General features: G+C 32.1%; 1 protein-coding gene across 3 annotated transcripts in view; it reads left to right on the top strand.

The window, feature by feature from the left end:
• The window catches only part of LOC143253301 (transcription factor EC-like), a 95,433-nt gene that overhangs the window by 32,482 nt on the left and 43,102 nt on the right, over window positions 1-19,849 (top strand). For 2 of the 3 annotated variants that reach the window (XM_076506959.1, XM_076506960.1), the window contains exons 2-3: window positions 7,678-7,882; window positions 10,855-11,064. In XM_076506959.1, coding sequence (XP_076363074.1) covers window positions 7,678-7,882; window positions 10,855-11,064 — 415 coding nt within the window. Of the gene's footprint in view, window positions 1-3,364; window positions 3,843-7,677; window positions 7,883-10,854; window positions 11,065-19,849 lie in introns of those variants that run through there. The other variant, XM_076506962.1, reaches the window with a different exon arrangement.

Raw genomic sequence — 19,849 nt, forward strand, 5'->3', positions numbered from 1 at the left:
ATGACTAGCTGCTTTCCCTTTAGTCTTAAACTACTAAATTATGAACGGCTAGCGCAGATAGCCCTCATATGGCTTTGCGCAAAATTCAAAAACAAGTAAACAAGCAAGCTGTGTGTTAAAACAATAACAGATAGCAGAAATTCAATAATCTTTCGAATATTAAAATAATATGTATATTCATGCAAGTTAAACGTATATACTAAAACTTCTTTACACTGTATATCGTAGTTGTATTTTAAATAATATAATTTTCTTTGTCAAAAGATTAGTGACGCCAATTCAGCTGCTTTAGAATTCAGTTGACAAACCAAACATTCTTCCTCTATTTTTATCTTAAAATCTATTAGTATATAATTCTCTTATTGCTTTTCTTTTTGTCTTTTATCACAATAATATCCGTATATAATTCATTTACACTGCTTTTAGTTAACATAGTTGTTTCTTGAACTTCTGATACTCGTCTGCTTTTCGTATTTCGGCCTTACTTCCAATAATCTTCTACTTTTCATCAGTCCATACAGGCGGGTTCTGTTGTTTTAGGTACACATTTTAACACGGCACATTATTCTCCTAAAATGTCGGAAAACTGTTAATCTCACTCTAACATATCAACCGTTAAATTATTCACTCATACGATAGTTAACTTCAGGCGATTTCTGACTTTTTTCTGACCAAACGTTTCTTTCCCTTGGCTTTACTTTTTGCTCATTTTTATTCTTTCGTTCATCTGGTCATGTCTATTTATATCTCTCACTGAGATGTTTTATAAATCTTCATAACCTCGATATCAATGACTAACTATCATAACTTGCAATAATCGTCTGCTTTAACTCTTATAAATTAAGTCATGAAATGTTAACACACAAAATTAATTATTACTGCCTACACTAAACAATATTTCATATTTAGAGTAAGTAATAACCTATATTTAAGTACAACATTGATTCTCTCCAGACTTGTTCTTTGTTTGAGTTTCATGCAAAGCTACTCGAGTATTTAACAGCAGTCACCCATAATTCTGAAATGACAGACTAAGGAAAGGCAAGCTAGTCAGCACTATTCGATTGCCAATTATTGGACTGCTCTTAATCAACGGAAAATGGGATTGACCATAACGTTATCACGCCTTAAGGCTGAAAGAACGAGCATATTCGGCGAAGGGCTGTAAATCCGCGACCAGCAGATTGTGAATCGATCCATCTAACTATTAGTCCACTCCAACCCCAGAGTCTCCTTACGTAATCTCTTTATTCTGTGATATTTGTTTTATCATTACTTTGTTTTTCAGTAAGAACAATGTTTTTGTCACACACAAATTATCACTATTGATATATTCATTTAATAACCATTTGTATACGTATGTTAAATGTTGTTGTTTTTTCTTACAAATACATACGTTTGTCTTTTTTTAATATTTGGCGTACCAATAGTAACTTTAAAACCTGTTTATATGTATTTCAATCCTTTCCTACACTAACACTTATTATCGGTTGCTAAGAAAGGTCGTCACATTTTACGTTTTTGTAGCTTTATATCTGTGTAGACTGTTAGTAATCAAACTTCAGTTTCTCATTTTTTTTACCTTTCCTGGTTCAAAATTTCAAAGCTTCTATATTTTTTTAATTGCTTCAGCTAAATACTGGATTGAACAATCACCAAGTGTATGTGTGTGTATTATTAAAAAAAAAGGGTGACGTATTGAGCTAGTGCTCTTTGTCAGATCGTACAATTTATAATAAAGGCCTAAAAATATTTTTAAAAACTTGGTGATTGTTCAAGTAAATATTAATCATACGAAAAACACTTGATAGTTTCTTCCTTTATTATGTTTTCAATTTGTTTGATCTTTCTCAGTAAAGAAACAAGCCATAAGCCTTTGCTGTTACCTTATTTCTAAACAGTGTCGAATATGTTGTTCTGGATTAGACCAGCTGTATCTATATGTAATGTAACACGCGAAATATTTTATAATTTCTGAGACAGGTCTGTGAATCTATGTAGTTACTCGAACATGTAATTCTGTAGTTACTTCATAACAACGTTCAATATATGAATTCGTGTATTTATTAAAAACTATCGAGGAAAGAAAATATTTGTGGGAGAACTGATCAAACACCACTTATTTTCTTTCTCCTTCAACAAGTATTGGCTTCTATAAACGTTGCTAGTCAAAGAATAATTTTATTTAGTAAAAATTGAAATGATATACGTTACAATATTATGCTTATAAAGAAATTATTCTCTATTTTTCCATTAGTAATAAAATGGGGATTTTTTGTTTGCATTGTATATTATTAAATATACATTATTTGATAACCTTTCAAAACAGTTCATATTAAGGAAGTAGGATGTATAATAATAATAATAATAATAATAATCGAAGAAAAAAGTCTGTCGAGTTTTAGACACTAACTGTATTAATTTTTAACATATGCTATTTGAACAGGCAGTTACGCAGAAATTGTGTAGCGTTAAATATTTTATCACTGCTCAATACCCAATGTTAAGAAAAACCTCAGTGTGCATATATTATTTTATTATAAAATCATTCATATCACTTGTAGAGCTCAAAAATGGGGAAAAAAATGCTCAATGTTGATTCGAAGGTTCTTAAAAACTTCATCAGAGAAGTATAAATTAAACACTTTTGCTTTTAACACACAACATCCTGCCTTTAGTGGTTCGAATCCCCGTGGCACCAAACACGCTCGCCATTTTAACCGTGGGGGCGTTATAATGTGACGGTCAAGCCAAGCCCACTATTCGTTGTTGATTTTTATTATTATTATTTACGGTTTGAAAATTCGCAGCAACTTTTCAAGTATATCAATTGCTGATGGCATACAGTTTCTCTTGCGGTAAAAGAACCGGTAGAGGATAACTGTTGGTAATATAATATAAATGTTATTATACATATAGTACATACACGCAAACTGTAGAGATTATTTGTAATATTGTCCACTTGCGGTTATCCTAGACTCGGTAAAACCAATTATAACTTCGTGATGACGAGAAACCCACTTGAAATAAAAATGTATTCCAAAAACGTCTGGTACGGATATTTAAACTTTTATTAAAATAAAATAGAGAACAACGTTTCGACCTTCTTAGGTCATCTTCAGGTTAACCTTCTTTGTTAATACCAGTAATAACTTCTTTTGCATTGTGTGTGAGCACGCGTGCGTTTTAAACAATCTAACTTAATTTACATTTAATATACTTTTTGGTTATTAATGTTAAAACACGTTTGCTATTACACTTTCATAATGTGCCCTCTGGTTAGTAATTTGTAGGTTTTTATCAAATTTTTATCTGGAACGTTGAATTCACAAGTCATAGTATCGTTTAGTTACCATTTTCGCCATTTGGTGGTTACTGTAATTACATCGTTGCAGACTGTGTGAATCGTGTATATCAAGCGCGTTTTGGTAATTCAAGTTGATGATTTTGTATACGATTAATCATGAAGGCTGTAATGTAACATAACTACCATCAGCTAATGTTCCCGAAGTGCATGTACAGCATTTAGTAAAATAATAGTTTTAATAACACAGAAAAAATAAGATTAACACTTAGGCTCTTATATTACTTTAGCTGATAATAATTTGTTATTTCGTAAATCTTCACATCATGGCAATCTCAACGAAAGAATCTGGCATTAATCTGAATTTTGATCTATATAACAACAACGGTGTACCTAATGTTAATACTACTACAAACCCTACTAGTAATACTACAACCCCTAATGATGATTGTAGAACCTCTAGGAGATCTTTACCAAGCCTTAATGTTATTTTTTATGAACTGAAAAGCAAAACACCGTCTAAAAACTGCACTCAAAGGTAAGTACTTGAATGGTTTACTGCTAATACTGTAGATCCAAGTACTAGTAGAGCTCGTATTATCACAAGTACAATTTTTACATCTGTGAACGTTACCTAATATAGTATTAATAGAGGTTTGTTCTATGTAAATTTCCTAATCCAATGCTTGGTTTATGGTCTTGGTTGTTTTTAATTTTCGGATAAGTTCTGATGTATCATAACCTTTGTAACGTGTTTAATAAATCCCATTAAAACTTCTCTAAGTGATGTGATGTTAAATTATTTTAAATTGTCTGGATTACCCATTCCCTTGGATGGTTAATTTATGATTAAATATAATGAAAGGTTATCTAAAGGCACGAAAAGTGTTTACCCTTATATGTATTACAAAAATCATTCATTAAAAACAGCAAAATGCAAAACTGAAAAATGTGTTTATCTGCCATGAACCCAAGAAACTTTCATGCCACATTCAGTGAAGTTCTATAAACAGTGAAAAAAAGCCATAAAAACTGCAATTTCATATGTACCTCACATGGACCTAATGAACCTCTATACCAGTTTTGATGAAGATCCATCTCACTCTGTGGAATTGTTACATGGACATACAACAGACAGTAGTATTATCTAGATAGTTAAACATAGTTTTACTTCTGCTTCTATCTTTGTTTTGAGATTATGGTTGCACTTGTTAGTAATGAGCCATTACAATATATTGAATAATTGTTTCTCACTTTATATATAATTAAAGAAAGTACTCGGTTATGTGAAACTTGTTTATTATCTAATATACAGAGCACTGTATATAGTTGCAATATTTTGGCATTATTTAGATCATAAATTTAATTCTTAGTTGTTATACCTCATAACACTGCATTAACCTGCTGAAACATTGTACCATAGATATTTATATATTGTATATCAAACGGTAAATAACGTAAACTTGAGGCACTTTGTTTTAAATGCTAAGGAAATAAGAATAGAAGTACTACTCTCTGTGAAAATGGCAAAACTAGATTTAGAAGCACTAATTTTGTTTTTCTGGTATAAACTGCTTTGTTCTTACTGTGAGAATCAAGCATCAGTATTTCCAACAATGTGGCATTATTAAAGTACATGAGAGTATGAACATTGTATGTATTTAATTATTTATAATATTATTGTTGTTATTATTCAATTAAATACTTACAATTTATGTATTTATTCTTTATAATAATATTATACTTACTATTATTCTGTTAAGTCTTTTGACTAGGTCAATAATATTTATTGTGCATACATTGCTCTTCTGTGTTCTGTCTCTTGAACAAATTTTGTGTACATGCACTGCAAAGATACTGTCACTGTAGTCAGTACAAGTGAGATAAATAATATGAACCTATCCGACTACATTTGCATTCTGTAGATGGATAATAATTTAAGATGGAAATAGAGCAATGTCCTGATGTTATACTTTACTATTGCAATGAATGATGTATGGGATGTTTTGTCAGTTTTTTGTTCTGCTGAAAAGTTAGTTTTAATTAAATATTTGAGTACAAATAAATGCGTTTTGCATAACTCTTAAAATTTTATATTCTTTCTTATTTTTATTTTTCGTTAAACTTTAACTTTTATTTTTCCTTTCTGTAAATCTATTGAAAACTTTAGCAGGCGTTAAGTTAAAAATTAAAAAAATAACTACTTTATAAAGAAACTACATAAAGGTAGTACATTATCTGAATGTTTAGTGTAAAAACTATTTTACACTAGTAGTGTGCATGTGAAAATGATATTTAAAAAAAAAAAAAAGTTTTTAGTCTTAGTGTCCTACTTATTTCTAATGTAAAATAGAACATTTCAACAGCCTTGTGGCCCAGCATGACCACATGGTTAAGATGCTCGACTCATAATATTGAAGGTCTTGGGTTCAAATCCTCATCGTACCAAACATGCTCACACTTTCAGCTTTAGGAGTGTTATAAAGTTACAGTCAATCCCACTATTCATTGGTAAAAGACTAGTCCAAGAGTTGGCAATGGGTGGTAATGACTAGCTGTCTTCCCTCTAGTCTTACACTACAAAATTATGGATGGCTAGTGCAGGTAGCCCTCATGTAGCTTTGTGCAAAATTCAAAAACAAACAAATAACAGCCTTGCTTGCTTTGTACTTATTCCATAGGTGTTTTAATTTTGGAAACCATTACACATATTGCAATTATTGTAACTTCACAAGTTTTCATTTTTATCATATCTTGACCTTACTTTCTGATTTTCATCTATGGGTCATAAAAACATTATCTTTTTAGTGCCTAGAAACTTAAACAAAAAAAAAAAACACTTGTGTGATAGCCTTGACATATACACACACATATATAGAACTTTCACTGTGTAAACTGTTTATACTGACATTTCTAGATGTGTATAACACTTCTTTAGTCCAAAAAATAATGATTGAATCTTGACATGTTCTGTAACCGCTGTAGTAGCAGAAGTCTAGTATGTTTTTAGCATTCCTCGGCAACAAGCCCTATGAATATTTAGTATGAATATGACTGCATAGTTTCTACATTGATAGTGAGGAAAACTTTTCATAATGTTCAAATTTTGTTAAAGGCCTCACTCAGTATTTTTTATTACTAGTTTTTCATACCAGATTGAAGCAACTGACATCTATCTTTACAGTGTCAGAAATGTGATCACAATTCTGCTGTGATCTGCTTACGCTACAAGAGACAGCTTGGGTTGTGTTACCATTTCTTTTATCTCCCCAGGGAAAAAGTTTGTTATTAGAATTTTTACATGACATTCAAGTTTCATTTACCTTTTGAAGATTTTTGTTCTTGAAGGAGAGGGAATATGATAGTGCAAGTTTTTATAGTTTTGTAGGAATGTATCATTTTCTGTTAAATTATTTTAGTTTAAGATAGCTTTATTCAAATATATAAAAAAGGTGCATGAAGCTAATCATTAGGTTGCTGTGCAGGTTTTAAAAGTGCAACTTTTTTACTACCAACTTGTACTATTTAAGACCAAATGCTAAAACAAAATTAGTGTAAGTTGTTTTATTGTGTTTTTTTTTGTTTCTTGTTTAGCTAGACAGTATATGTTTCTACTGTAATTACTTTATGCTTTTATACATACAGATATGTAAAATTAAGGTCTGTAATGCATTTAAACACATGTACAGAGAAAGATACATGCAAATAAGCTGAAAGTGCAAATGTGGTGTAACAATAACATTTCCTGCATTAATAGTCTGTGTATTTTGTTTTACCTACCACAGTGCTCCAAGTTGTTACCACTTTAGCCACCAGTTTTGATTTTGTTCCTTTAAGTTGCACACTGAATCCTTTTTTGGTTGCACTTTTTGTTTCACACCTGCAATGTTTTTTATTGGATCAGTGAACTTCCTGAATGTTCTACTCTCCTTAATGACATTCTGTGAACAATGAAAAGTTCATCAGTATTTAACTTAAAGGATCATTGCATTTTAGTAAAATTACTGTGATGTCTGGCCTAGGAAAAGAGAAAGAAAAAGCATCTTCTTCCCCAACATATCACATTTAACTGTACGTCTAGTATTTGAAACTAAACATTAGTAACTACTTTTAAAACAATTTTGATCCATATTTTTTTCTTTTCATGAATTGTAGAATATTGCGTGCTTTGTTTATTGCTTAATCATTATTCTATGTTCCTATACTTTATAATAGAAGGAATCTTGATAGTTGACTAGGGAGGAAATAACCTTCATCTTTTTTGCAAAATAATTTTCTGTTTTATTATGGTGCAATTCCTTATGCTTATTTCATTTTTCTGATAAGTATAAATCTCTTGTAACTGACAGTATTCCTGTTCAATTTTTTTCTAGTTCTCCAGGTCTGAAAGCTGTCACTGTCATGAGTCGTACCAATCTAAAACAACAGTTAATGCGGGAACAAATGCAACAAATAGAGCAAAAGGAAGCTTTAGCCCAACATAAGACAGACACCCTATCTTCTCTTTCTACAGCTACAATCAAAGTACCAGTTTCCACAACTACAATAGGACTTTCTCTTCCCCCTCAGGTGCTGCAGGTATGTTTAACAAGACATGAACAACTCAGTAGGACAATGCACATATACATATCTCTACTTGATTGTGAATGTTAGCCAACATGTACTTTTTATGGAATAAATATACTATACATGAATTCCACCGTGGGGAAGAAAATATTGTAGGTTAAGGTTAGCTTTCACTCCTCAAGCTTAGTTGCATATCATGTAAAGTTTCAGTATAATGCACATTTATGTGTACAGAATAAAGAAACGTGCTTCATTTTCAAACTGTTTTATCTGTTGTCACCCCTGGCTAGATTGATAATAGTAACTATTATTAAACCAATAGTTATGTTCTTTGCATGGAATTTGTTTACCCATACACATGCATTATACTCTCTCAAATTGGAAATAGATATCAAATAAATCTCATCTTCTTGCTAGTGAATATAATTTTATTTCATTATTTGTATCCTTCTCTCTCTCTCTCTCTGTGTGTGTGTGTGTGAGAGAGAGAGAGAGGGAGAAAGAAATATTTTAGGATGTCTCTTAGTGCAATTTTCTAGTGTCAATAGGCTCATTCTTTACAGATGTCAATTTGCATTTTCCATACAGAATGGCTTAACATTGTTAACAGTTTTTTGCCTTGCTAACAATTAAGTTTATATATTCTTTTGGCCTAAACTTTGTCTTTTGTACGTGTATTTTTGTGTGTGTGTAAAGCTGAGAATAACATAAATAATCATGTTTAGAATCAGATACCCCCTGGTCTTTGTGTCAATACTCCTGGTATAATGTACTTTTAGGATGTTGAGATGGATTAGTTATAAGCTGTAACTACTACATTTTATATATTTTATCAAATGAAGTATTTCAAAGTGCTATTAAGTACACTGACAAATTATAGTAACAGTAAATGCATTTTGAGATCATAACTGCTGTTGTACAGTTTGAATTCAGTCACTTCAGTGAAAGTATGAAATACAATATAAATAAAGATATAATCTCATCTTTAACTTTTTGAGGGAATTTCCTTAACTAAATTTTTAACTTGTCAGAAATTGGTTATTTAGTATTCAATTTAGTCTTCATAAAAAACATACCAGTTTAATTAATTAAAAATAAAGAAACTAGAATGTTCTAGAAAAAGTGCTTTTATAATGGTGTTAGCTTTCTTTAATTACATTGTATTATCCAATTGCTTTCATTTGGTTGTGAAGAAACTAGTTCAAAGGCTATGCTTTATTTAGAAACTAGCATATAGCCCATCGAAAAGTATGAGCAAGTACTACCACCCCTACCTCATAGTACACCATAATGTCACATTTCATAGCTAACTGAAATAAATAAATGTAGTGAAATTGAGCTTGACCAACAAAGATCAGAAAAGTACAGTTAATACAGTCATATATCAGTAAATTCTTCTGTAAGCCAATTAAAAGTAAGGACAATCATGGAATGAATTTTTGGTGTATTCACAGAATAAGTATTGGTAAAGATCAGTTAGGTTAACAACTTCTAATATGTAAAAAAGCTGGTGCATTTTGCTAACACTGTTCCAGCAATGGCTTTTATGTCATGTTTCTTATCAACAAAATTATAACCTTAATGTTGTTGTTAATCTATGTTCTGAAAGATTGAAAAATATTTGTTGATTTCTTAACATTAGTGTTTCAATTTATTAAAGAAGTTTGTTTTCTGTTAAAATGATGGTGATATAACAAAAAATAGCTTAATTCAAAAATGATTTAAGTTTAAAATAGAATCTACATTATGTACTTTTCATGATAAATTTTATGCACTTTGTTGTAGGCTAGGTATCCTACACTACATTCTCACTACACTTAAGGTATCATGACCCCCTGGCACTAAATCATAATGAACAGGCAGTAATCAAACTATTATATCTGGATCTGGATAAATGCATTTTAGTTTTATGACTCCTATTTCCATAAATCAAGCATGACATGAAACACTGACTTTTGTATAGATTGGATTTTATACGTATACATGTGCATAAAGATAATTCAAGTTTTGAATTTGAGCACAGGTTCATATAAATCATTTCCTGATCTAAAACAAAAATAAATTTAAGAATTATTAAAATAATATTGTTAGAATTTTATTAAGATTTCTATCCAACTAAACATTACATAAAATTATCTTGTGAAAGTACTGTTGAACTTAGCTTGTTTAATAAAAATACTGTTTATTATTCAATGAATACATTGTTCTATATGTTCACAAACTTTAATGACAGCCATTAAAATAAGTTCTCTTCACTTTGTAAAGTTCTCTGAAGCCAAAAAAAATTGTTATAATCCTTGAGTTACAGATACTACAGATCTTGTTGGGTTTCAAACACTTCCTTTTGTGTGTTTTTCTAACTATTTATGCACTAATTTGCTTACAGTTTCACAACTTTGTTTATTACATGGTCTGTAATAACATAAGTCACAGATATCAATTAACATATGCCAAGCAGGGGGTCACCTGTAGTATATGTTGTGTGTGTTATATTGAAAAATGTATTTTTTTGACCAAATTATTTAGATTAGATAAGTTAATCACACAATGTTTTAAGAGAGTAAAAGATAAAATTACTTCAAATGATGCAATATGTTGACCCTAGTGGTAGTGAATAGTATAAAAAACATGTTGGAGATTTAGGGTTAATTAAATAAACATTATAGGAAGTAACTAACAATGTGCAGTCAAATGTGGGTTAAACTTTCAGGAAGATGCTTAAGTGAATCAAAAATAGTTAGTAGTTACTCGTTAAAAGACAGATGTATAAAGAATTCTAATGAAAATATATGCATTTTTGTTCTTTTTCACATAAATCTGTTTTGATATATTTATCATTAATAGCTAAACTGTGCATATCAGTATAGAACCTTAATTAAAATTATCTTGAGTTTAATTTCTTTGTCAATAGTTAAAAAAACTGAGTGCTTTAACTTCATACATTGTGGTTTTGTTATCATACTTAGTTCCTTGTTAATCTATAGGTTCAGACTCGTCTCGAAAATCCCACTAAATACCACGTTATACAGAGTCAGAGAAGACAAGTGCGACAGTATATCAGTAGTGCTCATAGTAATAATCGTCCCCAGATCCATACATTATCACCTGCACTCAATGTTGAAAGTTGTGATCCAAGTCCAAGTAGTCCAGCATCTGCTCCACCAAGTAGCTCAACGGCTACTAGTGCCTCAGAGGTGAGATTTTATTACTCTTGTCAAAAATACCACAAGAAAGTGTGTATGTAAATGGAGGATTAGTTAATATAGTATTCAAACAACTAAACTGTACATTTAAGATAATAATTTTTAAATTAATTGAACTCTAATTCTTTAATCAAAGAGTTGTGTTAGATATTTAGATATCAACATTTAACTGTATTGGATCAGAGACTGTTAATTAATTTTGTTTGAGAAAATTTCATACCAGCAATTCAACGTCAGATACATTATTGTTAAAGGAGTAACATTAATGAATGTTCAACTTATTTGGTGCACCCACAAAAAAAATATGAAAAACATAATTATGACACGCATCCCCTCATAAAAGTGTACGAGGAGATTCACAGCAAAATATATAACTCGTAGAATTAATAACTAAAAATATTGGTTTCAATTTTAATATAAAAGATTTGTCATATGATAAATTTCATAGCTTTGAGTATAATTTGCATTTTTAAGTTATTAATGAAATCAACACATTAAGACTTAACATGTTGATTATAAAATATACAGCAGTCCTTTACCTCTGACATGAATTACTATATTTGTGCTTCAATTATCATCACATACTGAATCCAAAGTGACAGATGATGGGGAGGAATTGAGAAGATAACTTACATTCTTGAAGATATTTTGTGTGACACAGCTGAAGAGAAATAAAGTAGTTGACAACATTAGTCAAGAATCAGTTTGAAATGCACCTAAGGGAGTCTAAAAATTATATTTCTGCTTTCAAACAAACAAACAAAAAAAAACCCTCCAAAACAGGTTCCATATCTTAGATCTGACACAAATTAAGTGTTCACTATACTTGTATACCTGCATTTTTAACATATCTTATAGAAGGGAGTCCAGAACAAATCTATATCTAACTTGTATTTTTTTAATAACCTTACAAAAAGTATCTGAAATAACCTGCATTAACTTTCAGAAAGAGAAATGGAAATTGAGGTAATTGAATCATATTACATGAAAGTAGTTATTCAATATTTTCTAAGAGAAAACAACAAATTACAGATTTACACAACAGTAACTGCTGAAACAAAACAGTTTTAACTAGCTTTTGATAATGTATTATCAATTTTTATTCCATTCATGTTACCTCTTCTGGAAAACTTGCCAATAATGTATAAAATTGTGCCAAATCACCATCATTTTGAACATATAGCATATGATAAGTAATTGATTAGAAACAGTGCTTCAATATTTGTAATTTTGAACATATGAAACCTTTTATTTCAATTTCAGAAGGGCATTATAATACTTAAATTCTGAAAAAAATTTGATATCATGCAGCTCAGATGCTTTTAACTACCATATTGGGATATCCCACAACAGCAGGAAAAATATCCTGACTAAAGCTTATTTGCTCATGATGCAACTTACTGCCTTAAAGATGCTGGCATTGTAATTTCTCTTTTAAGAACTAGTACGTTAAGGCTGAATTCTCGAGAGGTTTACTTTAAGCACAACTTTTGTAGTAAGCAAACTTTCAACATGCAGTTATTGCATAATATCTCCACACTTTAGTTAAATGGTCATGCTTTCACTGCTTAAGTTACATTGCACTGTTGTTGTAAGGTTTCCAAAGAAACAATTTTAAGTTTGAAGATAGACCAGAAAGAATACTGGTGAAAGGGGAAGAGCATTGACATCAAAATGATTAGATCACCAACATGTCAGACATGTTGGTTGGAGTGGCTATAGCATACATATACTGCCAAATCAACCTTTGGATCTATCTCTGGCTATATTCAGTGAAATTCTTTCTTTTTCTTTGAGTGACTGTATTTTTTTATGGAAGCTAAGGAATTTGACCCTACATTTGCAAGTGGAAATAGGACAATAGGGTACCTTGTGTCTTTGTTTAGATGTACACAGCAGTTTATGTATATATTACAGGAACAGGCTTTCTCATTCAAGTGCTTCATCTGAACTAAAAATGTAAAAGAGAATGAATTAGATTTTTAAGTACTTTTTATTCCTTAGTCATACTTTAACTATGTATCAGTGCACAATTGACTTTGACTGGTTTTGCTTAAAGTCAAAAACAGTGAGTTATTACAGTAAAATTGCTTGCCTATGATGAAGTTTCATGAATCGCATCAGTAGAATCTATTACACTTCATGATGGTTTACTTCACTGATATTTGATCTCTATTTTGAATCAAGATAAATTTATTTGTTATTATGATTATCAATAGTAGTATTGTATATTGAGGAGCAGTAAAAATGCTACAATTTAAAAGCTACATTTGTTTTAGTGCTCTTTTAGCATGATATTTTAATCATAGAAGCTGTAGTGTTCAAAACTGATGAAAGTAACTTTATTTGGGACATGGGTTCCTGATCATTTAAAGTCTGCTTGCTCTCATGAAGAGTCCAGTGTGGCTTAATGGTTCTCATGCCAGGCTGTGGATTGAAAATTAGTGTCCAAACCTTCATTTGTTGGGGTGTTATGACAGTGAAACTGCCAATTGGTTGCTCACTCACTGGTCGACAGTCATAATTGTTCTATATCATATCTGATAGAATTATTGGGAAGTTAATAGTAAGTTGTTTTTTTGTTGTTGTTGTTGAAAATTTACTCTGTATTTTCTGCTTCATTTTTAATGTTAATTATTCTAAGTGGCTGTAACTGATGGTCTGTTTGATTTTAAATTTGTAGGGATGATAGCTTGTTACCTATGTATATGCAGCTGTAATTAGATTTGGTCATAAGTGCTCTCTAGTTTGCCATCTGCAAACATAGTTCCTTCAGTTTATTTTGTGGGTGGGTAAACAAGAACAAAATGAAGAACTTATCCAGCCCTCGATATATACAATACTTCCAACTTAATCTGGCTCATAAATACTTTTAAAATAAAGAAAATCATGTACCCGAGCAATCATCAGTGTTAATATGTTATATCATTAAGTTAACTTGTCTACTGCTAACAGTTGCTGTCATCCCAAAATTACAACCCATTTCAGTAGTTTTACAAATGATCAAAGGAATTTTGATTATAATTTAGAATGTACTATGTGTCCTATGCAAAATATATCAAGCTTTGAATTAAATGTACTAGTCTGTAATGCACAAATGATCAGATGTGACTGAGAGTCTGACAAGTTGTAGTGCAAGGTGATGTTCTTGTGACGAATGAACATAATCCATTAAACAATTTAAATATTGCATTTACATAACTCCTTAGGACATGTAAAAATGCATATCTAGATATTTTTATTTCCTTCAATATGCACCTTGTATCTAATATTTACTACCAAATCAGCAATGTAGGATGAAATTAATAGTTAATAACACTGATATTACATGTGTAATACCATATTGAAGGGCACCATGTAGAAGGTTGTAGCATATACAATTTGGCCTCCACCTCTGCACATAGGTATAATTTATAACCCTTTCACCCATCTTGGTAGTGTTAGATATTTCAGTGTGGCTCTTCACAAAAAAAATTTCCACCACACTGGTCTAGTTGTAATTGGATGTTACTCACAAGGATTGTATACTCTCACTTAACTAACAGTGGTTCATTCCCAAATATATGTTTCTTAAATAAAAACAGTAGTACCAGATAGAACAATACATGAACCCTAGTATGATAAGTTGTGGTTTGTGTTATTTTAGACATGAAAAATTACACGGTATAATCCTTAAGAAACCAAGACCACAAATAAGATTTGTGTGCATTAGATTCTGTAAATTTTCAAGAGTTGAGCACTTCCATTTGAAGCTCTTCTGGAAGAAACATTTTCAGAAATGTAATTATTTATAATCTTGTACACCAAATTAATTTACAGCTATCAGAACTTTTAAGTGTGTGTGTGTGTGTGTGTGTGTGTAGGATGGCCAATAAAGGAGATAACGCTGAAATACCTCCAGACCCAAGGACACCAGGGCACCCATATGAAGTCTTGCCAAATGGAGTGTTCAGAGTGCAATATGTACATTGCCATAGGAAACACTCAGAATGGTATATATTTGTATGTAACCAGTATTATGGGGGGCCCATATCTACAGGAGTATCACTGGGCTTGGAATAACTCTTGACAGTCCTGTTTGTGTGAAATCTGAAGAATGTAGTGTACATACATGAATTTTAATTTAATTTAAAAAGTTAGATCTTACTGTATTTCACACAAACTTTCCTTATAAAGTAGAGATTGTCTGTTCAGTAAAGATTTTTTTAGTTCTGTTGTTCCTTAGGAGTATCAAAGAAACAAGTCAAAATTTTCAAACTTGTGACAGGTTTTAAAAAGAATAATATGCACAGGCTATTATTTAATTTTCAGGGAATGTTTTGAGATTACTGTATTATAAATTCAAATCCTTTTTGCTGTAATAGAATCAAAACTTTCTTAGTTTGGTTACTCAAGATTGTGCACCAATTAACATTACTTTTGTTGAAATAAGCTCATTTGTAAACTTCTTGTTACATATAAAATAATATTGAAGATAAATATTGTAATTGCTGCCCATTTCTTTGTTTGTTTTTCCAATATTTGTAGTGTCTTGTTTGTTTGCCAGTTACCATAGCTCGTTAGTTATGCATCAGTTCTGTTGATACTTAATTGATTTGTATTGTTTTCACATCCGTTAGTGATATATGAAAACTCCTTCGCAAAGGATGCAGTGTTCTAGTTTTATGGGATGCTAAGCGCAATTTTCCCCTCTAGGGTTTTGACAAACCACAAGAAACAATACTATGTGATTTCAACATTATGCAGCCTCAGGATTGCATTACAAAACAAGAAACATCGGGTTACGCAGCATCTGGGGTTATTTTACTCAGATTATTACGTGACATGTTCATCACAATCTTGCAAAATACCGTGGGTTTCCGTCATGTGTGGCGGGGGTTGCATTTGTCTCTTCCCCCCTCAGAAGTGCGGAAGAATATTTTTTGAAGAAATAATACTATGTAAATGTAAGTGACAAAATTAAGTTTAACACGAGTAGGCTGTAATCAGCCAGAAGATTGCATTAAAATTTAAAAAACGAATGGATTACATTCTGCTATTATACCCCCATTCCCTCCTGCATCTGAAATAAATTCTACGGGTTCTTGTGCTCAAAACCTTGAACATTTATGTTTGGAACACTGGTCCTTTAAAACGCCGATGTGAATAATTGTTGAATACAATTGTACATGTAGAATCGCCCGTTTTCAACTAAATTTAAGAAAGCGACATATTTATGGATATTTTTTTTCTTAAGTCGCAGAAGGTTTTCCAACATAAAATCTATCAAAGGTCACATACAAGACACATATGCAATAGACTGTGTATCTGACAAACTCGTTGGTGGTTACACAGTTATCTTGCACCAGCACTTTTGTTTTTTGCTACAGAAGAGAGGCCTGGCATGGCCTAGCGCGTTAAGGCGTGCACTTCGTAATCTGAGGGTCGCGGGTTCGCGCCCGAGTCGCGCCAAACATGCTCGCCCTCCCAGCCGTGGGGACGTTATAATGTGACGGTCAATCCCACTATTCGTTGGTAAAAGAGTAGCCCAAGAGTTGGCGGTGGGTGATGATGACTAGCTGCCTTCCCTCTGGTCTTACACTGCTAAATTAGGGACGGCTAGCACAGATAGCCCTCGAGTAGCTTTGTGCGAAATTCCAAAATAAACAAACAAACAAGCTACTGAAGAGACCCCTGGTGACTCAGCGATAAGCCTAAACTCTGATAAGAGTTTGGTGTACATACAACTTGATTACGCATGGTTTGTCTATAACTGTAGCTTTTCACTTAACAACAAATACATGATATCAAATAAAGCCGAGTTTTCTGCTGTTAGTGAAAACACGTACAATTTCTTTTATACTTTTTATTGTTATAAATATACGAACATTCGATGATATAGATAGATAAGTAAATAAAGCTGTCGTCATCATTACCTTGAGAGTGTTTAAATACACTGACGGGAATGAATTACTTCTAAAACGTTACATTTTAATAAGATCTACAACTAATGGTGTTTCTAGACCTAATCTAATCCCGTGGTGTATCGTGGAAGGTGAGAATTAATTTTTTGTGTGCATGTTTTATAACGTGAACAAAAGAAAGGTATGTATGGCGTTGGTAAAATCAAAACGAAGCGCATGATTACATCTAAAATAAATCTTTTCACAATAAATGTAAAATTTCAATTCTGTCAGATACGTTCAGCACTAACTGTACAATAATTTAATGGAATTGTTTTTGTTTATTTTTTTTAATCTTTGCATGATGCTAGTAAAGAGCAGTAACTTGTTTATAAAACACAAACTTTGAATAATAAGCATTTATTAAACCATCGTAACAATTTGTGATAATATTTATTTCGTCAAGATTTTTTTTCACGAAAACTTCTTATCTGAGCCACCACCAACTTCGTTCAAAGCTATTTGAATGAATATATTGCAGAAGACCATCTGTTACATAACAGGTTATTTTGCGACACTAGAGGTATGAAAGCACTGAGTAAGTTGTCAGTAAGTATTGGTGACTTGACATGTCTGATTTAGATAATTAGGAATGACTGTGTAATCATTCAGTCTTGTATTTTTATGTGTGAATATTATCAAATGATATGAACAGTATTATACAAAAGGTTTTACTCTGCCGGTAGAAATATTAATAAGAGAAAAAACTAGATTGGAAGAGGCGATTTAAAATAGTTTGTTTTTTTTTCATTTCGCGCAAAGCCACTCGAGGGCTATCTACACTAGCCGTCCCTAATTTAGTAGTGTAAGACTAGAGGGAAGGCAGCTAGTCATCACCACCCACCGCCAACTCTTGGGCTACTCTTTTACCAACGAATAGTGGGATTGACAGTAACATTATAACGCCCCCACGGCTGAAAGGACGACCATGTTTGGTGTGATGGGCATTCGAACCCCCAACCCTTAAGTTATGAAGTCCAGTGCCTTAACCACCCGGTCATGCCGGGCCGATTTAAAAGGGAGGGACAGTGTATATGATTTCTGTCGGTTGTATATTAGTGCTTTATAAATAAGAGTACAACTATATGCTAGTATTTTTTAAAATAATAATAATAAAGTTACTGAAATGTTATTAAATTTGATGTTTTCAATCCCTAATTTTGAAGTGATAACACTATAGAGGGAAGGAAAGTTAGTCAATATCGCTCAAAAAAAATGCGGGTGCGATTTTGCAGCAATGGTACACGAACTATCGATAAGTTTAAAGTTTATAAAATGAAATGCAAGATCGTTTAGGATCTTCACGTAAGAGTCGTGGATGTTTAGTCCATACATCAGTGACAGGGGCTACTGATCGTCTTTAGTGGACTCCTCGGAACTCCCTCTGTGAAAATTGTTATTAATTCCTAAAACATTTAAGCCACCAAGTGAGATTCCAAAAACTAGTTTCTGCCCTTATTGCAAAAAGTTGGCAATGATGAGCTAACGTACTTTAAAAGATGGTAAAATTACCGTAGGTCAGACAAGCAACAGAAATAAAAAAAAAAAAAAAAACGTCCTCACGACACCTGTCTTTTCTCTTTTCCGTGAGTTTCAGTTTAATTTGTAAACCGAAGGATAAAAAGAAAATAAAGTTGAACTAGATGCACACTCGCTGAGAGGTTGTTGTTAATGTTCTTACTGGGAAAGGTAGTTGAGGCAAGTTTAGGGCCAGTCGCGAAGGTCGATGAAGGTTAACACTCCTACGAAAAGTAGGGCCTAATAGGCCCCAGAGCAACTTGAAAGGTTATTAATATTAGGCTAATAATTTTGTATTTAAATGAAATTGCCATTTAAATCCATTAATGAATGGATTAACGAGATTCCCACTGTCCCTATCTACTATCTAGCGAAACCACAGCCAGGGCAACGGGCTTGGAGAAATCAGGACTAGAAACGTCTTTTCGTAGGAGTGTTAAGAGAGGTGGAAGATAAGTTCATTAGAATCACCAGGGTTAAACTTGATAGCTGCTGCTTAAATCTAACAAGCAGAACCCTTTCTCTCCATGCATAAGTATTTGTGTTAATGAGAGCACTGTTTTTATGGATTGGTTCCCATGATTTTGCTGTGCTATTTTCATTATATTAATTGTTAAGAACTAATAATGCTTTAAAATCTTGGCATTAGTTAAAAGATAAATATTGCATATGTGAAAGTCTTTTTTTTTCAGTTTTCTTCCCTTTTTGTGTGCGAGATGGCGCTGGAAATCTTTATTTTTATGATTGTGTTTACTTTAGACTGCTGTTCTAGAATGATTACTCATGGGAGCTAAAACATTTACAATTCTCGTCAAATCTTAGTTTTAAACCTCATAGTCAAAGTGGAAAAAATCTATCGTAATTTCTAAATTTAGCAAAATAAACGTAGTGAAATCGGCAAAAATTTGCGTTATTTTCGCGTACGTTTGATGTTCAACAGATCGTTCTTAAAATGCAAGATCTGAGGTCCAATGTTATATTAAAACGACTTTGGAGACTCATCACGTCGTTAATAATCTATCTTTCCGCGTCGAGTCGTGCTCTATCTCATGACCGTGTTTCTTGACAGTATCCGTGCAGTGTAGTCTCGACACATGAGACCCCGTTGAAACGCTGTCGCGTCCAAAGCACATCACTCCTTCCTGCAAGCTGTCCATAACCAGGCTACTGTAAGAGGACGACAATTTCCCCGCGTTTTTTGTCAACAGCACAATCGCACAGACATATGTGGACTTAACTGGTATGCGTTCGTTTGAAATAGTATGAATAATCCTTTCATTTTTCAGTTAGTTTAGCTATGTGATAATTTAATGGAG

Source organism: Tachypleus tridentatus, chromosome 6 (assembly GCF_004210375.1).
Source record: "Tachypleus tridentatus isolate NWPU-2018 chromosome 6, ASM421037v1, whole genome shotgun sequence".
NCBI lineage: Eukaryota > Metazoa > Arthropoda > Merostomata > Xiphosura > Limulidae > Tachypleus > Tachypleus tridentatus.